Genomic DNA, 23,298 nt, shown 5'->3' with positions numbered 1-23,298 from the left:
GAAGCCACCAGTGATGAAATTCCCTCTAGCAATGCAGATCAGCAACTATTTTCTAACATAGTTTGACAGAGTTCCTTAATTAATATTATAACATTTAATTAAATATAATGAAACAAAATGTTACAGGAATACTCATGGAACTGATGTATCAATACCATTCTTTTTTTCTCACTGCAATAGCATTTAACAGAATTAAATAAAAGGTAATAATATATGAAGTATTACCCAGTGTGTAATATAGCCATAGGCTGTCATTCCATTGGATATATGGACTCAGTTTCTCTGAAAGGCAGAAACATTTTCTGCAGTGAATTAAACAACTTTGAATTATCTCTCTTCTCCCTACCTATTGAGAAAGCAAGAAAAATAAAACTTGTTATGAATATGCATAGTTGAGCAAAACAAATTTTCTAATTAGCCATCTTGATAAAACATATGCTTCAATCTGCACTTTCCTATCTGTAGGTGGATGGCATTTTTCATCACAAACCTTCTGAAATTGTGGTTGGTCATTGTGTTGATCAGAATTCTTAAGCCTTTCAAATGTTTGTCTTTACAATATTGTTGTTATAATATAAATTGTTCTCTGGGTTCTGCTCACTTCACTTTGTATCAGTTTATACAGGTCTTCCCAGGTTTCTCTGAAACCATCCCTTTCATTAATTTTTATAGTATGAGTATTCCATCACACTTATATATCATAAGTTGTTCAGTCATTTACCAATTTTTAGGCACTTTTTCAGTTTCCAATTCTTTGCCAATATGAAAAGAACTGCTATAAAAATTTTTTTTCCTCTTTTTTTTTTTGATCTTTTTGGAACATAAACATAGTAGTAGTATCACTGAACCAAAGGGTATTCACAGTTTAATTACTTCAGAGGCATAATTCCAAATTGCATTTCAGAATGGCTGGCCCACTAACAATGCCTGTTTTTTTCCACAGCATTTATCATTTTACTTTTTCAACAGTACTATTCTTAATCCTTCATAAACAAGACTGCTCCACCTCCCTACCAGCTCTTTGACCACTCTCTTCTATTACCCCCTTCTTTTTGAGCTTCCTTTCATGTTTTGTCTTCCTCTTTTAGAATGTAAGGTACTTAGTGATAAGGACTATTATTATATTTGTATTCCCAGTGCTTGGCCCTTATTAGTGCTTTAAGAATGCTCTGTGTTTTAAAGATACTGTTTTATATTTCAAACAGTTCATGTTTCACTATTTGCCACACAGGAACACTGCTTTACTTCATTATCTCTTATTTTCTGCAAATAGTATAAATCATAGGTGTATATGTAACTTGATATTGAAATGTTCCCTACAAGCAGAAAATAAACTAGGGGGGCAAAGGACCTGCTTCTGGAGAGGTATGATGAAACATAATGGAATGCACCCACACTCCTCTCCCATTCAGAGCATTCACAAATATTCCCTCACTGAGGTCTCCTATCTTAGGCTTTCTTGATCTTTGCCTTCCTTCTTTTCTCCTTCCAATATCAGCACTGAGGCCATTCTTGTGGCCTACTGCATAATAACCCCCCTCCCCACAGGCTGATTTACTTTTTCACTACAAAAATTTTGTTTCTTCCATAGCTGCCTCCTTAAGAACTCCTAGTCCTTTCCCTTTTGGTCACTGAGGCCATTCCTAAAACCTATTAGAGACTAGCCAATGTAAGCACTGTCCTCAGAGCATGTGCAGGGTGCTCTTCCAGTTGCCAACAGGGTGGTAGAGGCTAGAAAGGTGTGATGACGTAGAATGGAAGGACCATGATCCCTAGATCAGAGCATGGGCAAGTATCTTGACTCTTTCTGGTCTGTTCTCCTCAGGGAGGAAATATGCCTTTTGAGTTGGCCACTGAATCAGAACTGACGCAGACAAAAGACTCTCATGAGGGTTACTCGTCTCTCTTTCCTGTCTGGCTGGTTCAAGTACGGAAGACTGAAAAGTCTCTAGGGAGGAACAGACTTTGAACCCTCTTTGAATATGGGCCTCTATTCTTTGCCTCTTTGCATTAGTACTTTCTTGCTCTTAAGTGAAAGAGTATTAGAGATAGCTATGAATTTGTGAGTTTGAAAGGTCAAAGGAGAACCCTTGGGTCCAGGAGTTGGAATCCATGTAGGAGGCAAGGGGATGGTACATCTATGAGGAGTAGGAACCAGCATAACAGTGAGAAGAACCGAGTGAGGTGGGAACAAACTGTCCAGCTACTTTCACATTTGGAAATGAGCTTGGTGGTATGGTTCTTTTACAGCAACTGCATTGGAGTTGCTACAAATACAAATGGAGAAATTTTGAATCCTGTGCACAAGTTCACTTACCTTGGCAGTATACTTTACCTACCCTATCCTTTGTGCAGAGACACTTGTAAATCTTTCTTCTGTCATACCCAGTCTAACAAATTTCCATAGACTTTCGTGGTCCAGCATGATGCCTAATACTGTTAGGTATGTCCAAGAACTGTATCTCTCTGTCCCAGAATGCTCAATAGCATAGAGGCTTTGCCCAAGTTCTAGTTACCTGAATTTAGCCTTTTTGGTAGGTTCAAAATTATTGCTATTCCCAGATATTTACTGAGACAACCAGATGCTGTATTTGCAGTTTTCTCAAACACCATGATAGCAGCAAGGCACAAGGAAGTCACTGGCATTGATTGAATAGGGAGTAGTGTTCAGATTTTAATTTAGGAAAATTACTTTGGCAGCAATATGAATGTTGGCCTGGAACAAAGAGAGACTTGTGGAAGGCCAATTAGTAGGCTGTTGCAATAATCTAAGTGAGAGATGATGAGGGCCAGAACTAAGGGAGGTAGAGAAAGGGTCAGATTATAGAGGTGTGGTAAAGGTAGAAACAGAATGATCTGGCAAGTGATGGGATGTATGGGGTGAGGGAAAATGAAGGATCCAGCATAGTGCTGAAGTTATGAACATGGAACACTGGAAGGGAGGTGATTATAGACAGAGTAGGGATGACAGCATCAAAGAATACTGAGAGGAATTAGAGGTTCTGGTGTAGGTTTAGAAGGGGTGAGGCATAGGGAGAGATGGAAAGATAAACATTATAATCAGGGGAAATTCAGGGTTCTTAAAAATAGAAGCAAAACAATTGTGGGTGATATCAAAGTCAAAGATATGACTTATGTGTAGCTGAGGTGGAAAGGAGGGTATTTCAGAGAACATTATCACGTATGTAGAAATCTACTAGAATGAAGAAAGAAATTAAAGTAGTGAGGAGAAGTGTGGAGTTAGAGTAGAGAGGAAAAGTGTGAGCCTGATGCTGAACTCACTGAGAAAGGATGGAGAACATACGGGGTATAGGAAAGTAACAGCTATCAGAATTTGGATTGGGTGACAAATTTGGGTTGGATTAACCTCAAAGGAGCAGTTTCTTAGTAATGGTTGTAAAAGAAATGGCCCTGAAAGAGTAAGAAGTATTCTAATTCCACCAGTACAATCAGTTGGTCAAAGGATACCAGTGAAAATGCAACCTGTACTTGGAAGTGTGGCAAGGAAGGCATTGTCATTAGGAGGAAGTCAAACAGGTTTTGTGAAGTTCAAATGAAATAATGGATGTAAAGTACTTTGCATACATATATATGTGAGTTGTCATCATCATTATTACTATCATCATCATCATCATTATTACTCTAGCCTGGTGATGACTTAATTTCAGAGCCTTCTAATGCACCCCTTGCTGAGCTCAATCAATGGTAACTGAGCAATATAGGGGTGTGCTGATAAATGTTTAATAAATTAACTCAAGGTTAAAAAATGTATGCATACTTAAATTTAATCTGTGTTATTAACACTTTCTTAAGTCTAGAAATCAGAAAAACAATAAATCAAACCCTAATTTGTTATAATTGTGGATTTCTGAGGTGTAAATGTTCACACTATAAATTTAGCAATAGGCTCTAGTAAGCTGATGAGAGATGGCTCCAGCAGACCCCTGGAGCCAGGTTTAAGGGGAGTGCTAATGGTGGAAAGAGTGTGAAACTAAGAGTTTAAGATGAAAGATATTTGCCTATGGAGCAGACATTGCAGAGGGTATTGTGGAAAGGATGGGCAGATCTGGAGTGGGTCATTATCAAGATATGATTTAAGTGAATGAGTGAGTATATAGCTGAGATTGAGGAAGGTGGTTTGTTCTTTAGCTGCTAGGGTTTGAGGAGAATGAAAGAGTGTGTATGGGAGTATACTAACTACTGGGGAATGAACCCAGGCAGAAGAACAGTAAAGTCCACTGATGAAGGCAGGTGATTAGACTATACTATTTTTGCTCTTATTCTCTCTCCATATCCCTGCAAACTTTGCATTATAAACTTCTAGAGAGCAGAGCTTTTGTCATTTTTAATGTATCTCCAGCACCTAGTATGGTGCCTTACATATAGTAAGCATTTAATAAGCATTATTGAATTGAACTTAATGGAAATACACACACACACACACACACACACACATGTTTTTAACAGTGTCTTCTGGAAAATATACATGGATGTAAATGACTGGGAAGGTTGAGAAGATAGTTTTATGAAGGTAATGGCAGTATCCTCCTGACTCAGTTTCTTTACTGTGCGATTTACTTTCTGAACAGGAATATTTCCTTCCTGAGCCTGGCTATAATACCCTGTGAATAACGAGGACTTCTGTTGCATGACTGGCTGTTCCAAAAGATATCTGTGACTTTTACCTGAAATCAAACAGAGGTAAGGGAATATGTCTGGGTACATGTACAATAGGTCAGCCTTGTTATAACTGTTTCCTTCCTCCTTTCGTAGCAAATTTCTCTGACCACACAAGAAAATTGCAAATGTTCTATAATAGATCTTATTGTTACAATCATCAAGCATCTCTGAACTGCTATAATGGAATGTAAGTATAAAGAACCTTATTGCTTTGATTTTACTGTTCTAAATTTGTGACCATTACTTTTCTCAACTTCCTAATCTAGGTTTATAAGAAAAATTAGTTCTTGGGCTTGCCATCTTCTTGCTTATTTGTTTAATAGTTATATATTCATGTGTTAGGTCTATACAGTATTACATCTTTTCTGAATGATATGAGGATAATATATCTTTAAAGGAATGGTAGAATAAAGATATGATGTGATAAAAGTGTAAAAGTTTTACCATTTAAAATTTTATTTATTTTATTTTGAGCTTAGGAAATAAAACAAACATTTCTCTAACAGTAGAAAAGGAAAAAGTTGATTGTATGTGAAACAGCAAATCTATTATGTATAACTTGCTATTCCTTTTAAATATGTGATAAAGCTATCATGTAACTTTTTTCCTTCCTTCTCCCCCCCACCTCCCCTGCTCTAGAGATAGCTTTCATTAGGCACAAATATGTGTGTGTGTGTGTGTGTGTGTGTGTGTATACACATATATAAAACCATTATATACATACTTATATTTATCAGTTCTTTCTCTGGATGCAGATAGCATCTTCCTTAATGTCTTTTCTGGTTAATTTGGGTATTTATAATAGTAAAAATGAGTTACTCGCTCAAAGTTGTTCTTAAAACAATATTGTTGTTACTATATATAACATTCTTTTGGTTCTGCTCATTTTGTACTTCATTACTTCATGCAAGTCTATCCATGTTTTTCTAAGATCATTGAGCTCATCATTTCAGTAGAATACAGTAGTATACCATCTTAATCATATACCACAACTTGTTCAGCCATTCCCCAAATGATGGACATCCCCACAATTTCCATTTCTTTGTTGGGAAAACTGAAAAGCAGTCTAGCAGAAATCAATATCTTACACCATTTTTTCAAGGTGAGATCAAAATGGATATGTGACCTAGATAGAAAGAGAGAGATTACAAGAAAATTTGAAGAACATGGAATATATTACCAATCAGACTTATTGATAGGTGAACAATTTATGAATGAATAGGAGATAGAGGCAGTGTGAGGTATAAAATGGCTAATTCTGATTACATTAAATTAAAATATTTTGTACAAATAAAACAAATGTAGCCAAGATCAGAAGGAAAGCAGAAAATCAGGGAAAAAATTTTCATTTTAATGGATTAATTAACTTCACATTGGAAAAAGCATCAAGATTAGACCATTTCCTCTTGAGAACTAGGATATATGTGATTGATTTTCAAATGTTTCCATGGGGTGAAGAAATATACTTCAAGGATTCATCATAACTGCAATTATATTAGTAGCCTCCCAATACCTGTGGAAATGCCTGTTCTGACAGGCATACGTTTTCTGAAACTTATATGAACATATCCAGAGAAGAAAATGTACAAGAATGTGGTCTGATATGCTCATATCTAATCTTCAACCAAAGGTGACACTGTGATAAGAGAATTTCTGACTCAGGCTTCTTGCCACCACTATGCTAAGAAAAACTGCCCCAGCCTCTAATCTGAGCTGTTTGCTTGAAGCAAGCAGGTCATACTTTTTGCTGATGTCTGCAAAATCAACCTTGGGACATAAACTTCAGGTCCACATTTGACCAGCTTATCTTCCCCTTCTGTTGTTTGTTTCCTGGTACATAAAACCTTATCTTTCCCTCCTCCTTTCTATAAAATTCCATTGTCCCCATCCTGCTTATGTATTCAAATATAACTTTACTAGAACTGAAGCTCTGGGATCACTGAATGATTGGTAATTTTTCAGCATACCCTGCACTCTGAGCACATGCTATATTGCAGTTACACTATCTCTGCACCATTGATTCAGTGATTGGTAGCAGTACCTAACCCATGGACTATTGCATAATTTTCATCTCACTAAGATCACTTATTGTATTAGAGGTTCACAGTATACTAAGCCTGGCAGGAATATTAGAGATCATATAGTCCAAAAGGAGTGAGGAAACCAGGTTAAAGATGTTACAAGAAAGGTATTACAAGAAAGGTGGAGCTTAGGTAAGGCCTTGGTCACCTTGGACATGGGGGCCATGATGCCATTTTGTGAAGGGGCAGGATTATATGATTCCTCTAAGGACAAGGCAGCTGTTCCTACTCATATGGGCTCCTCATGCCAACCTTAGAATTCCCCTTACTATATGATCCTTAACCTGCCCCCAAATGACAAATTGATTCTTTTACCCTAGGGCAAGATGCTTGCCTTTGCTAGTTAATAGTACTAAGTCACCTATCTCACCTCAGAAGAATCCATGTCTGTGACAAATTAGTACCATCATGGGAAGGAGGAGGGCTCTCTAGTCTAGAATTTCCTTGTATTCAGTCTCAAGGAAAACACCCAATAATGATGGACTACTTTTGGACCTAGTTCAGCTAACCCTCTCTGGCCCTTCCTTTTTACTTTTCCTTGGTAGAACTGCACAACCTTGAGGTGCCTGCCCCTCAAGGCTGAAGCCTATTCTGGAGAAATAGCTCAGGCCCTTTTCAATTGGTAGAACTTTTCTCCTGCAGGACTATTTAGTTAACTCCTACCCAGAAATGTGTCAGAGGACCAAGCCATGGTACTGTTGGGAAGTGCCTTTCTTTCTTTCTTTCTTTCTTTTTCTCTTTTTTTTTGGTGAGATGATCAGGGTTAAGTGACTTGCCCAAGGTCACACAGCTAGTAAGTGTCAAGTGTCTGAGGCTGGATTTGAACTCAGGTCCTCCTGACTCCAAGGCCAGAGCTCTATTCACTGTGCCACCTAGCTGCCCCAAAAGTGCCTTTCTTTCTAACAGCATGGAGGAGGAGCCAACTTGACTGTGTGTTTGCCTGTGAATCCAGAATATATTTTTAAGTGTATTTCATTTCATGAATCATTAAAATGATTAAAATAATTTTCCTTTAAAGGGATATCAGATATGAAATTGTCTAAATGACGCTGGTTTTTTGTTTTTCCTTCTAGTGATTGTTAAATGATCAGATGAACAGACTTCACTAAGTGGGAAAGTGGAATAACTTTTCTTATATTATCTCACCCAAGACTTCAATTCCAGGGGATCATTTTGCCCAGGAAAAAGTAAGTCATTGTCATAATTAATTCCATACCTGTGCTGAAGAATTATATTGAAAATGAAGGAGTCTAACTTGCTAAGGAGGATTCTACTCAAATTAAGAAAGCTAAACAGAATATACATTTGTCTGATGGAGATTTAAAAAGAAAAAAAGGTAACCCTTACTCCCCTCATCACTTTTCTTGATTCACATTAGAATAGATTCATTACTTTATCCTTTCCCTTTACAACTGTCAATAAAATGCCCCTGTGCTATTTCCTTAGTAAGCAATTTAATTGGAATAGATAAAAGGTAATAAAAGAAAAATAATAATTCATATATAAACATAATTTGTATATTCTATTTTATCCCCAGATATAGTTTGTCTTCCCAAAGACCGAAACCCTCATCACGCAGCAATCTGCTTTTTCTCATAGTTACCTTCCAGCAGGGAGGAAGATAGTTAACTCAAAAAATCAATATATTATATTTAGACTTCCCATTTCCCAGTGGCAAGGATGATACAAAGTCATAACTAGTTTAGAATGTAGAAACTTCAGTGATTCTATTGGTCACAGGTACATGAACAAAGTTCAGTGAAAATAGCACCACCTTTGTAGTCAGAGGGGCCTGGGGCCCCAAGAATGCTAATCCTCAGGGTTGCAATTTCACTGTGCTTTGGTCTCTGGAGCTCTGATACTTTGGCACGTAAAACAAGGTGATGATAAACTGCCACAGAAGCTAAGACCCGCAGTGTACTGTCTGAATATCATAAATCTAACACTGACAATTGCAAGAGGACAGGCTTTATTGGTATCGTTGTGTCCCTCTGAAGTCTCTCTTTACCTCTTTTTAAAAATTTGTTTTTTAAAGCCAAATTTCTTTTTTTTAATTTAAGCTAGGCAATGGGGTTAAGTGACTTGCCCAGGGTCACACAAGTAGTAAGTGTTATGTGTCTGAGGCCGCATTTGAACTCAGGTCCTCCTGGATCCAGGCCCGGTGCTCTATCCACTGCGCCACCTAGCTGCCCCTCTTTACCTCTTAATCATTAACCTTTTTTAATCTCTTTTTAAAAATTTTAATTAATTTATTTTTAGTTTTCAACAATCACTTCCATAAGCTTTTGAGTTTTAAATTTTCTCCCCCCTCCCTTGCCATTTCCATCCCCAAGATGACATACAATCTGATACAGGCTTTACATATACATTCCTATTAAACATATTTTCCCATTAGTCATGTTGTAAAAAAGAATTAGAACCTATAGGAGGAACCACAAGAAAGAAGAAACAAAAGAAAACAGAAGGAAAAAAAAGGAAATAGTATGCTTCAATCTGCATTCAAACTCCATAGTTCTTTCTCTGGATGTGGACAACATTTTCCATCATGAGACCTTTTGAAGATATCTTAGATCCTTGCATAGCTGAGAAGAGCTAAGTCTATCACAGTTAGTCATTGCACAATGTGACTGTTACTGTGTACAACGTTCTCTTGGTTCTGCTCACTTTGCTCAGCATCAGTCTATGCAAGTCTTTCCAGGTTTTTCTGAGGCCCACTTGCTCATCGTTTCTTTTTCTTTTTCTTTTTTTTAGGTTTTTCTTTACTTTTTTAGTTTTATTTTTTTTAAAGCTTTTTATTTTTAAAATTAATTTATTTTGATTTATCAACAATCATTTCCATAAGCTTTTGAGTTTTAAATATTCTCCCCCTTCCTCCCCACCTCCCTCCCCAAGATGATGTGCAATTTGATGTAGGCATGTACATTCCTATTAAACATATTTTCACATTAGTCATGTTGTGAGGAAGAATTAGAACCAATAAAAGGAAACACAAGAAAGAGGAAACAAAACAGAACAGAAGAAAAAAAAAGAATAAATAGTATGCTGCAATCTGCATTCAAACTCCATAGTTCTTTCTTTGGATTTGGTTAGTATTTTCCATCACGAGGCCTCTGGAGATGTCTTAGATCGTTGTATTGCTGGAAAGGGTTAAGTTTATCAATGTTAGTCATCGCACAACATGGCTGTTATTGTGTACAACGCTCTCTTGGTTGTGCTCACTTCATTCAGCCTCAGTCTATACAAGCCTTTCCAGGTTTTTCTGAAGTCCGCCTGTTCATCATTTCTTATAGCACAATACTATTCCATTATATTCATATACCACAACTTGTTCATCCATTTCCCAATTGATGAGCATCCCCTCAATTTCCAATTCTTTCCCACCACAGAAAGAGCTGCTATAAATATTTTTGGACAAGTGGGTCCTTTTCCTATTTGTATGATCTTTTTGGGATATAGCCCTAGAATCTTTTAATCTCTTAACAATTGAAAGGCTATGCTTGGGCGTTCTCTGCCACACTGCCTGCAGTTCCTTTAATCTGCTTATGCCAAGGAGGCCTCACCCGTTGCCTTGTCCCTATTCAACTTGATCCAATTTGGAAGTGAGGCCATCCCCTCTCCCTCTAATTTATACTTATACATACACAGCATAGCCCAGTGTCACTGGGCTTAAATCATTTAAACTTCTCTGAGTTTCACTTTTGCCAAATGTAAACTGGGAACAGTAATAATACCTGCCAATTTGTTTCAAAACCTATTCAAACGACTCCAAATAAGTCATCATCATTTCAATCATCTATATTTTCTTTAATCTACCTGTTGCATCAAATATAGTTTAAAGCAATCACTTTTTATTGTTCCTTAGATTTATATCAGTCTCAGCATGTCCTAGGCTTTAGAGTTCCTGATATAATTTTTATCAGACCATTGGTACTTTTAAAAACATTCTGCTCAGCTACTTATCTGTACTTCTTTCTTCCATGCATATCTAAACAAACTGAGCGTGAACATACATTCGTGTAATCCACGTTGGTCTTCTTAGGCAGCTCTTTTTTTCTACTTCTATCTATTCCTGTTTAGGTCTTAAGAAGCTTATGTTTGGGTCAATTTCTCCAGCAAAATATTAGGATATTAGACCCAATCTTTACTTTCACTGAATCCTTTGAAATATCCTTTCCCCCTTTTTAGGGTAGAGAACAGATTATGTCTGGTTTTGCTCCCTTTTTCTATCATGCTGCTGAGGTTTCTATTGTTTCTGCTTCGGTAAACAGGTCCTCCTAATTGGCAAGAATTGCATCTGAAATAGCTATTTCCTTTGTCATTTCCTCTGTCTTTTGAAGGCAAATCACAAATTTATCAATTTTTCTGCTCTTAGCAGAGGGATTTATAGATAATTGAAGTTCCCTTTTACTACAATGTCAGGCTTTGAAGCTAGATTCATGACCTGCTTCTCACGTTCCTTATCTAATCACTTCTTCAGTCTAGTTGTATAGTAGAATATTCTTGTAATAATATTATGTCTGTTTGTACCTCCATCGGCTCTCAAATGCTCAATCATCCATGTTTCTTCCCTGGATTTCCTCACATTTTGTATATATTCTTAACATATGATGATATTCCATCTCACTCCTTTTAACTTTTTTTTTTTTGGCTAGGCAATGGGGTTAAGTGACTTGCCCAGGGTCACACAGCTAGTAAGTGTTATGTGTCTGATGTCGGATTTGATCTCAGGTCCTCCTGAATCCAGGACTGGTGCTCTATCCACTGCGCCGCCTAGCTGTCCCTTAACTTTTTCTTTGAATAAAGCTGGTACCCTCTCACAAAATCTCAATGATGCCTTTAAGGTCAAATTTCATTAGATTATAATCTTGATTTCACTTTTTTCATACCTGTACATTGTGTGACTGTACATAGCAATCTGAAGCTGTGGATTATATTGCTGGCTGTCTTCATAAATGTAGTCTTCTGTGAATGACTTTTTTTTTCACTTCTTATGTTTTTCCCTTTATTATAAGTGATACTGTTTGCGGTGGATTTTTTGTGCCTGATCTATGGTAGAGCGTTCAGAGCTCCTATTGGTCTGATCAGCCACAGTCGGACACACTGAAACTTGACTCCAGCGTAGTGATGTCATTTTGGTCCTCTCTGAGAATGAAGGACAACCACCACTGTCTGTAGTACCAGACTTATTAGATTTATGTGTTTAACCTCTTTTTCAGTTTAACGGCCTCTTGATTAGATGCTTGAGGCTCCAGGCAAATGGGCTTTTACTGGTTTTTGTTAGGTTCACTCCAACCCTACAAAGAGCCTATAATTTCTGGTAACGTCAGATGTCGCTGTGGAGCTAGGACTGTAGTCCCTCCTCATTCCCTGCTCCCTTCATGGAGTTTTGGTGAAGCAGAAACGCCCAGGCTTAGGAACCTGCTGCCATACTCTCCTAGTGAGCTATACTATATAGTTACCATAATAATGGACATTTAGAACCCTTTAGTCATTAGGGAAGTCATTAGCCACGTCTATAAGGAATCACCTCTCTAGCTCAGGATAGCATCACATGGACTTGTTGACCACCAAGCTAGGATGTGAGACCGCAGCCTATATGTTCTGTGAAATATAAAGCTCTCAGAGCTGCAGTCTCTCACTCTGCAAAGATGTTCAGGGGCATTCTCTGATCATGGCTTGAAGTAAATCAGCATAAAAGGGAGGATCAATTTTCTGTCTAAAGGAATCAAACACACAAATGTCATTTGATACACTGAAGGAGTAGTTTAAAAGGTAACTAGGACACTTTGGGTTTAAGTCCCTTCCTTTTAGATGGGTGGGTGAGGAGAGAAGGCAGAGACAGTAAGAGGAGACAGAAGAGGGTTCCTAGCCATATGGGTTCAAAGCCTGAGCAGGGTAGTGGTGATCCACTGCTAGGCTTGTCTCTAATTTGTGGTTTCTGCTGTTGCATGTGCTTGTGGCGAACTCTGGGAGGACTCAAGTGCTTTTCACTCACTTGTACTGCCCCCTCTCAGATCTACTTCCTCTTTCTTTTCCTCTGCTGCTCCTTTTGCTGCTAAACCTAGTATTCCTTTCTTTCCATATCTTTGTAAGTTTGTTACCAATTCTACCCCTGTTCTCATTTTATAATCATTCTTTAAGGCCTTCAATTACATTTCTTAAAATCCTCATGGAAAAAGGAGAATCCATATCTTTACCAAGAATGCTGTTACATTCTTCTGTGAGCTTTGCAATTTTTCAGTCCCTTCCAAAATCAGGTATAGTACATTTGATCTATGGAATAATATCAAATACACATCAAAACAGAACAGAATAAAAATGATTAAGCCATTATCCCAAATAAGCATATTGGGGTGCCATGAATAACAAATATACATCAATAATACATGTAACAGAGCATGACATAAAGCATCAGGTCCTCCTGACTTGTCAGTTGAAAATTTCAGGCCATTTTCCTCCTGCCAACTGAACACTTTCATTAGTGTTTCCTCATGTTATTTCCCAAAGGACTCTTCTTTTTCATTTTCCCAAAGACAATGTGTCATTAAAGTATATTGACACTTGCAGACAGTTCGTATCTCCAGCTAAATTCACCATCAGTCTTTGGAACACTTTCCAAAGGTATCTCTGAGATATGTCATGAATTTTCTATGACCACCCACTTTGGGTATGTGTTCAAACAGTTAAAATCCATATGGGCAGATGGAAGCAGTCTTCTTTTCTCCCTCTTTTATAGGAATTTGGTAATATGTACTATACAAGCTCAGTACAGAAAGCCCTAGCTAACTACCAGATAACTCAAGGCATATTGGACTCTTAGGTTAATGTGCTGCTCTGTTATGCTGTTGTTCAAGGTTTGGTAATTATGTATTCATAACTTTCCATTTTTTCTTCAGTATCATTATGCTGGGCAATGTATTTGGACTGTTGGACTCTGTGCTAGTGCCATTCACCAACAGGTTCTTTGAAGCCATTAAACACAGAGGAATTTTTCTGGATCTTTCTTGAAATGTCTGAGAGTCAGTGAGCCGGATAATGTAAACTACTCCTTGGGAACATCCTATGTTCAACTCATGTGGTGAAAACACTTCTGTCTGCTTGCTAAATTTCTGACTCAGCAGTTCCTTCCATCTCTCTAGCATTGGAAGTTATCAAAGTCAAGTTTCTCTGGTTCTACTTCTGAAGAGCCAGGGTTCTTATAGCGCTGCTTTTTTCTAGGTGCTTTGGATTAAGCTTCATGGAAAGTAAAAATTTCTAGATATTGAGTCCTAGATGATTGTTGCCAGTATTTTGTTAGTGTCTTGAAGAAACTGGATTTTTTTTTTCAATTAAAAATGATGCTCCATTGACACATATTGGGTCTGGACACACTAAAGCTAGAACGCCCATTCTTTTGTTTACACTAGCATTATTTTCAGGAAATTTCAAAGTCACTTCAATGTATCCCAGGTACAGCTGGGTTTTGTTAGTCCTCCAAAACCAAAGCATTCAAGAGGCTTTGTAGATTTCGCCTTCAAATGTTTATTAAATAATGATTGGAACATGATGATCATGTGTAGTCTACATTCCTAATTTTCACCACCACCTCAACACAATATATTATGGGAGAGATCCACTAGTTATTATTGATGACTTCATAGTCTCTGCTTGTGGGGACCAGGTTGAACACTTTTCTGGCCCCACTTCTTTTTCTTGAAACTGGGCCTGTGTCCAATAGCTTCTATACTGCCAAGATTACGTTCTCCTCTCAAGTGTATGCAATCTATATGTGACTATCTTCACTACAGTTGTAGCAGAAGATGTCTCTGACTTTCTGGTTTTCTGCCAATGACAGGGTTTGTGTACCAGCCTGTCATTGCTTTGTACCAATGTTTTTAGGGGACCATTGCTGTCCATGGTATTCTACTTCAGAACTTTGGGGATTCTTTGTCAGGCTCTACATTCTTTTGGGGGGGGTAGGCAATGGGGTTAAATGACTGACCAGGGTCACACAGCTTGTGTCAAGTGTCTGAGGCTGGATTTGAACTCAGATCCTCCTGACTCCAGGCCAGTGCTCTATCCACTGTGTCACCTAGTTGCCCACATAGGCTCTACATTCCTAGTGTGATTGTGTTTTTAGTGTTGCCTTATATTCTTAGGTCATGTTTTGGGATGTTTCTGAAACATTTATATGTGGAGCTTCACAGTAAGAATCCTTCTGAACATCACTGGGCCTATTTTCTAATTAGGGCACTGAGTCTATCAATTTTTCCAAACCATATAGATTCCACGTAAGGTATCAGCTTTGCAATTGTGTTCGTGTCAATTCTCTTTATCAGGCTCTTGCACACTATTCAACCTTACTTCAATTGCTCTCCAGCCTCACCTCCCTCAACAGTTGTAATAGATTTGTCCTCATATGAATTATAAACTTAGTTGTTTTTTCTCCTCTGTGCTGAAATACTCAAATATAGAATATGCCCCAACACACTTTTCATGTTTATGCAAACAAGTTGTCAACATGTCATATCTAGTTTATCATAGACCCTTCCCCAAAGTCTCTAAGTATTTTTATTAATGCTCTCCAACAGCCTTTCCACCTTCTATGTCAGAAGTCTTCCAACTGCATAATGCCACTGAAGCCTATGTAATTCAAGTTTTCCCTAATTGTTTCCTAGAAAAGTGTGAGTCGTCTCTTGAGAAGCTTCCTAATTTGGCCTAATAGTGATTCTTTGCTATTATATATGTTTGTATGTCTATCTGTATACATATAATTTCTTGTATAAATGCTTGCATATCTATCTATATATGCACAATTATGTATGTGTACAGCTAGATATACATACATATGTGTATGTGTATGTATGTAGGTATAAAATTTCTGCATGCCAACCTTCAGGTGATACTTTGCTTTTCTGCTTCGTTCAGTGGACCTATCCCTCCTCTCATTTTCAGGTGAGATATCTTTGTGTGACTCAGGGATTTGTATGATTACATACAGGAGGGTTATTAAACTTACCCTTATGACCTTTTCCATGAGTTAACTGATTCATCTTCCATGAACACAGAAAGCTTAAGTTTGGACCATCTCCCCAATGCCACAATCTATAGAGAGAGTCAACAACATTAGAGAAGGAGAAGAGAAGGAAATAAGCACCTAGGAAGAGCTAGAAAGAGAAATTCCATTTAAAACAGCTGCTGATAGTACAAAATACTTGAGAGTGTATCTGCTACCACATACGCAGGAATCATATTGAATACAATTACAAAACATTTCACACAAATAAAGACAGATCTAAACACTTGGAGAAATACTAATTGCTCATGAATAAACTGAGCCAACATATTAAAACTTACAATTCTCCCTAAATTAATTTACTTATTCAGTTCCATACCAATCAAATGACCAAATAATTATTTTATGAAGTTAGAAAAAAATAATTACAGAATCAATCTAGAAGAGCAAAAGGTCAAGAATATCAAGGGAATCAATGAAAAAAAAGTGAAGGAAGAGGGCCAAATAGTACCAAATCTCAAACTATACTACAATGCAGTAAATATCAAAATAATTTGGTACTGGATAAGAAAAAGAATGGTTGATGGCGAAATAGGTTAGGTATGCAATATACAGGTACGCAGTGGCCACAGTAATCTAGTATTTGATAACCCAAAGATCTCAAATTTGGGGGCAAAAGCTTATCATTTGACAAAAACTATTGGGAAAACTGGAAAGCAGTCTGGCAGGAACTAGGCATAAATGAACATCTCATACCAAGATAAAACATATGAATTAGACATAAAGGGTGATATTAGGGGAGCATGAAACAAATTACCTGCCAGATCTATGGGCAAGGGTCTTCCCTATATTTATGATCAAATGAAGAGATCACAGGAAGTAAAATAGATAATTTTGATTACATTAATTTTTTTTTTTGCACAGACAAAACCAGTGCAGCCAAGATTAGAAGGAAAGCAGGAGAAACTTTCTGTAAAATGTTTTTTTCCCTCCTAAATTCAATAAAGTACAAAACTAGAATGAAGAGAAAATTCAGTATATAGTAATTCTCAAAATTTGTCAACATTATAATAAATTCATTTCTAGTGTCAAGTTGTAAAAAGGAATTAGTAACTTATTAAAATGCAAATAAAGAATAGAAAATTCAAAATCAAAATTCATCCTTTAATGTTGCAGCTAAGTTCTGTGTAATCCTCATTGTAATGCCCTGATATTTGAATTGTTTATTTCTGGCTGCTTGCAATATTTTCTTCTTGACCTGGTCATTCTGGAATTTGGTTATAATTTTTCTTGGGGTTTTCATTTTGGGATTTCTTTCTGGAGGTGATCAGTATATTCTTTCAATATCCATTTTGTCCTCTGGTTCTAAGATATCAGGGCAATTTTCTTTGATAATTTCTGGAAGTATGATGTCCAGGTCTTCCTTTTGATTATGGCTTTCAGGTAGTCCAGTGATTCTTAAATTATCTCTCTTGGATCTATTTTCCAGGTTAGTTATTTTTCCAATGAAATATTTTACATTTTCTTTTTTTTTCATGCTTTTGATTTTGTTTGATTGATTCTTTATGTCTCATGAGTCATTAGCTTTCACTTGCCTGATTCTAATTTTTAAGGAATTATTTTCCTCAGTTAGCTTTTGTACCTCCTTTTCCATCTAGCCAATTCTGCTTTTTAAGGAGTTGTTTTCTTTTTCCAAGATGTTGATTCTTTTTTCATGATTCTCTTGCATCACTCTCATTTCCCTCCCAATTTTTCTTGTCTCTTATTTGATTTTTAAACTCATTCTTGAACTCTTCCATGAGTTCTTTCTGAGCTTGAGACCAATTCCCATTTTTCTTTGGGGCTTTGCCACAGGTATTTTGACACTGTTGTTGTCCTCTTCTGAGTTTGTGTCTTGATCTTCCCTGTGACCATAATAACTTTCTATGGTAAAATTGTTTTGTTGTTGTTGTTGTTGTTTTTCTCATAATTTTCAGCCTTTCCCCATGCTCTTAAATGTGAGCTCTGCTGCTGGAATGGAAGGGGCATTGTCCCAAGCTTCTTGTGCCAGGGGCTGCAGGTCCTGACTGTTTGCCTGGTGTGGCATTGGGGTTACTCTGAGGCCCATGGGGGACCTTTGTGCCTGGTACTCCATGGTGAGGGTGAAGTGAGTGGAGGCGGTGGCACTGCTGGAGGCTGTAGGGGTCTAGTAACTTGCCTGCTGCTGTAGCAAGGCACATGGGGGAGGTTTCCTGCACTGGCATTTGCCTGTGTGCTGAGGCACCATGGAGGGTCCCAGTGCTGGCATCTACTCTTTTGCCTGGCTATGTAAGGGGTCCTGGCACCGGATTCTACTCGCTTGTGCTGCACAGGGGCTTAGTACCTCCTGTTCGCTTGCTAAGACAGGACCTGCTGCTGACTTGCTGGGATGCTTCCTGTCCTGGACTGTGCTCCCCTTTTTACCCAAGTGAGACAGACCTTGCCTGCCAACCTTCCAAGTTTCTTGATTATTTTACCCCATCTTTTGGATAGATCTGCCTTTCCAGAATTTGTTTTGGGACACTATTTATAGTTGTTTGGAGGTGAATATGGGAGAGTTAAGGCAATTCTTGCTTGGTCCACCATCTTGGCTCCTGGAAGTGCCAGGAGGTGACTTCTCACTTGTAATATTAGGTGTTGCTGTATCCTTTTCCCTCCCAATCAGAAAGAGAGGTTGGCATCCTTACAGATATTCACCTACTGCATTGGCTTACTTTGACGTTTCTTTCAAAGCTGCTCTCTGATTCTGAGCATTCTGATTCTGGTTAAAGACATATCTGCACAATACTGGGAACAACTTTTTATCTAAAGTGATCAGTCATACAAAATACCATTTGCAACATTGAGGAAGTAGTGAAACGGGTAAATAAGACACTTTAGGTTTAAGTCTCCATCCTAAATTCGTGCCTACCTGCATTTTGCAAGGCTTATTAGCAAGATAACAGATCTCCCTCAGTTATGCATGGATATTCAAGGCTCATTAGTATTATGACAGATCTCCCTCAATTGTGCATGGACAGTAAGATTTGTAAAGATAATGTGTGTATATATATATATATATATATATATATATATATATATATATATATATATATATATATATACACACACATATATATTCAAATTAAGGTGATTTATGGGACAATTTAGCTCAGAGAGGAAGGCTGAACTTCTGAACCTATGAACTTCTTCACTCAGAGACAAAGAAAGGGACTGAGGTAGTTATATAAAATACAGAATATAAAATCAACTACAAATAGAATTAATTACAAAAATAGAATTGACTAAGAAGTGGAATAAATTTGATTTTCTTAGCACTATATGCAGGAAATGCTAGCTATGCTGCTGCTGTTGCTGTTACCGCACTTTTTCTGTTTTGAAAGCAGGCTTCATTCTCTCTGATAGTTGGAGAGTAGAAATGCCTTCTTCAAGCCCCGTCATTTTCTTCTCGTACCACTATTAAGTATCAGAAGCAGGATTCAAATTCAGTCTTATCATGTCTCTGCATCCTGTGTTTTTTCCAGTATGCCATATTACATAAATGTTAAGTATTATTATTATTATTGTCCCAAAAGAGGTAGTTTTGGGGTCTAATAATTGGATTTTATTTCTTTCAGATGGTTTACCAGAAGATTAAGATAATACGTGTTTTCATTATTATTCTTGTGGTTTCTTGTTTGTGTTTGATCACATATAACATGAGCTTAACAGAAATCTGCACCTTTTGGACAAGAAAAGAAGGCACAGTAGTTTTCAAGAAAAATAGTGGGAACTTTCTTCAGCTCCCAGATATGGACTGCAAAAAGAATCCTCCATTTTTGGTTGTGATGGTGACTTCATCCCACAATCAGATTAAAGCACGGATGGCTATCCGTGAGACCTGGGGAAAAGAAAGAAGTGTAAAAGGTAAACGTATAGTAACATACTTTCTGCTAGGAATCACAAATTCAAAGGACGATGATGTGGTGACACAAGAAAGCCAGAAATACAGAGATATTATCCAGAAAGACTTTTTGGATGGATATTTCAATTTGACTCTTAAAACAATGATGGGGATAGAATGGGTTCACCATTTTTGTCCTCAATCTGACTTTGTGATGAAGACTGATTCTGACGTGTTTGTAAATGTGTACTATCTAACTGAGCTCCTTATAAGGAAAAACAGAACAACCAGGTTTTTTACTGGTTTTTTAAAGATGAATGAATTTCCAATTAGAAATATATTTAGCAAGTGGTATGTAAGTAAATATGAGTACCCATGGAAAAAATATCCACCTTTTTGTTCTGGAACGGGTTATGTTTTTTCTAGTGACATTGCAAGTGAGGTTTATAATGTTTCAGAAGAAGTCCCTTTTATTAAACTGGAGGATGTTTTTGTGGGACTCTGCCTTGCAGAACTAAAAATTGAACTACAAGAACTACACTCAGAACAGACATTTTTCCCAAATAGGCTTAAATTTTCTAGCTGTCGCTTTAAGAAAATTGTGACCTGTCATTTTGTCAAGCCAGTAGAACTGCTGACATATTGGAAAGCTTTGGAGAGGTCCTTAGATGAAAAGTGTCCAGCTGTTTAAAATGATAATAATGACATACCAGGACAAATGTTAGCCATTTTGCAGTGACATTTTGGCAGGAAAAGCATGTTTTTGAATGGAGAGTCACAACCAATCCACATTAGGGAGGGAGAGGAGGACAGAGCCATGTTCCTCAGTGTTCTGAACACAAGACTAAAATTTTAAAACCCAAATTGTAATCCTGAAATGATTTATTCTTTCTAATTTTGAGCCCCCTCAAAATGAAAACAACCAAGTAACAGTTTATCGGCACCTATAATTATTCTCCTTACCTCCAACCTATCCTAGCATCCCTTGATGTTTATGCTATATTGGATTAACAAAGGCATCATCAATAGAGATGTCTCCAAGTCCCTGGCTTCATTAAGAACTAGCTAGATAAACAGGGAGGCCTAATGTTCTCTGCTTAGTATTCAGTGCTTCATTGAGATGAATCATTATATCTCAATTCAGCACTAGACAACATCCAGGTCTAAATTAGGCCAGCACTTATTTAGACTTTATGTTCAAAGCCCCAAATGATAAAAAAACTGAGTATGTAGAACATTCTGTTGTACTACCGATTCTCATTAGAGCTTGAGTTTATCCCTGAGCCATTCTACCATTGAAATTCAATTCTATATGTCATTGATTGTTCATTTAGCACCGAAGAACCACTGTTGGGAGCACAATGGCTCAGGTACTCATCCCTCCCTATATCTAGCTAGGTGAACCCATTTAGTGGTGGAGCCTTCCTATAAGTAAGAGGGTCAGAATCCCCATTATCACACTCATTTGCTTGCTAAAAGCCTCCACCCCGTTGTCTGGGTGATTATACTAATTTTAGTTATGTTGACTTGTGAATTTTAGTGAAAGTCTTGATTTCTGTTTGTGTCTTTTCATTCAGGTATGGAGCAGATAGTTTTTTTTTTCCTACACAGTAAGAGGGGTACTAAGCATAAAAGTAAATTAATGCATGCATTAACAGAATGATTAGACAGAATTTACTAACTTAACTAAGAAGTATTGGTATATTTATCTGGGAGGCTAATATTATGACATACCAGAATATAAAACAATTGTGCAATTATGGTAATTTCACCTCAGCACTTCCCCTTCCATGAGCTACTGTTGCCCTGGGGACACTGAAGCTCCTTTTGCTTCTCAAGACCTTTGGATCTTTTGACACTTACAGAGTTCCAGTCCTGGACATAGTCATCATGGGATAGTCCTTCATCTAAGATAAGGAAGAAATAAAAACAAAAGAATACGTTGTGCTTGTGACTGCAAGGAGTCTGGGTGGAGATAGGACGCCTGGCTCTTAGGATGCAGCTCTAGGTACTCTTCGCACTTCATAGCTGGAAAGAAAGAGGAAATTAAAGGTCTTAGTAGCTTGCTTTTTTATATCCCAAGTCATCAGTTCTCCTGGCTCAGCAGCCAATTGAGGAGATTATAATCATATAGTGCAAACTGCATGTATGCCCCACTTAACTTTTTGTGTGGTGAGTTGGAACCAGGCAGAGAACACCTGCTGTGCATGCTCCAATGAATGGCTGCTTTGGGCCAATTTACCCATGTTATATTTAGGTAGAATGAGATGAGCTACAGTATTTCTAAAATTTTCACACTTAAAGGAACTTAGGGTTTAAATGTTAGGGTATAAGCATATTCATTGCAAGGCTCTTAATGAATGAATTAAGTTTTTGCTAAGTTAATATTCCTTTATTAAACATGTACTATGTGCCAACCATTTAAGAATTTCAGAGACTCAACCTTTTGGGCTGTTCTAGTCAGCTGGATAAGAAACTCCTGAACTTTGAGTTTTTGAGTTTTCTCTGTCATTTTTTTTTCTGAATAGATGTCTGAATGTACTTTTTTCTCAGGGATATGGTGAAAATGAGGTAACTTTTTGCAAAGAGCTACAAGCTTTTGGAAACATGCCTTACATAATACAAATTAGTAGTTTGTTACTATTGTTTATTAATATCACACCAGACTTTAATGGGTGATTATTATAAAGCATCTCAAAAGTGTAGAGTACTAAATAGTAATGTTCTTATGAATATGTTTGAAATGAAATGAAATGAAAATCTTTTTCCTGAACCTGAGATCCTCATATATTTGGTGCAAAATGTTCATGACAGTTCAGATGAAAGTTTCAACACTTCCATTCTATAAAACTAATATATTATTTTGAATAGATTTTTAAAACCTTCTTTCCTTGTTTTGAAGCTGCAATGTACATTTCATTCAATTAAATAAATATTTATTGTGTCTATTTTGTGGAAGGCATTATACTTGGCATTGACTTTATAAAGAAGAAAAAGATACAGCCCCTGCCTTTGAGGAGTTTATGGAAAATGGGGGTAGGGAGGAGAAATAGGCCATGAACACAAACAATTATAATACGAGGCAGAATATACTATGAGAAAGAAGAGGTCAACACAAAGTTCAAAGAGAAATCTGAGAAGGTAGAGATCACTTTTGACTGGGTGGTGGGTAGGGAAGTCTTCATGGAGGAAATGTCCTTGAAGCATCAGAAGTATTTCCATAGGTAAAGCTGAGGAAGGAGTCTATGAGGGATAACTTCTTATGAGGGACAACTTGCATAAATATATAAACATGGTAAAGGAATAATTCAACTTGGCTGGAATATACCATTAAACAGATGAAATCAGAGAAGAGGCCAGTTTGGAGAGAGGTGGTAGAATAACTTCTTACTATGTCACAGGTTTGAATGTCTATGATTCTATTCATTTTTTCCCATAATTTTGTCAGTTTTATATTTCACTGAGATTTAAATGTAGCATGAATATACATGAATCATCATTAGTAGAATATGCATTCTCAGTGGTAGCAATGGGTTTTCACTGATTCATCCATGTTCCTGGATGGACTTCTGGACCCCACTCCAGATATAATAGTTTCTGCTTCCTAACTAATCTTCTGGACCCCTTAGAGCACACAACTA

At 37.3% G+C, this 23,298-nt stretch overlaps 1 protein-coding gene across 10 annotated transcripts in view; it reads left to right on the top strand.

The window, feature by feature from the left end:
* The window catches only part of LOC110212819 (beta-1,3-galactosyltransferase 5-like), a 58,566-nt gene extending 35,961 nt beyond the window's left edge, over positions 1-22,605 (top strand). For 9 of the 10 annotated variants that reach the window (XM_020992909.2, XM_078146302.1, XM_020992911.2 and 6 more), the window contains 3 exons: positions 4,590-4,701; positions 7,835-7,948; positions 19,392-22,605. In XM_020992909.2, coding sequence (XP_020848568.1) covers positions 19,392-20,348 — 957 coding nt within the window. In that variant the 5' untranslated portion in view covers positions 4,590-4,701; positions 7,835-7,948 and the 3' untranslated portion in view covers positions 20,349-22,605. Of the gene's footprint in view, positions 1-4,589; positions 4,702-4,773; positions 4,868-7,834; positions 7,949-19,391 lie in introns of all 10 variants that reach the window. The other variant, XM_020992914.2, reaches the window with a different exon arrangement.
* Positions 22,606-23,298: the final 693 nt, after the last annotated feature.

The sequence above is a fragment of the Phascolarctos cinereus genome, unplaced genomic scaffold (genome assembly GCF_003287225.1).
Source record: "Phascolarctos cinereus isolate Bilbo 61053 unplaced genomic scaffold, phaCin_HiC Scaffold_726;HRSCAF=1367, whole genome shotgun sequence".
NCBI lineage: Eukaryota > Metazoa > Chordata > Mammalia > Diprotodontia > Phascolarctidae > Phascolarctos > Phascolarctos cinereus.
The sequence above is the reverse complement of the archived record's forward strand: the minus strand, read 5'-3'. Positions and strand labels throughout refer to the sequence as shown.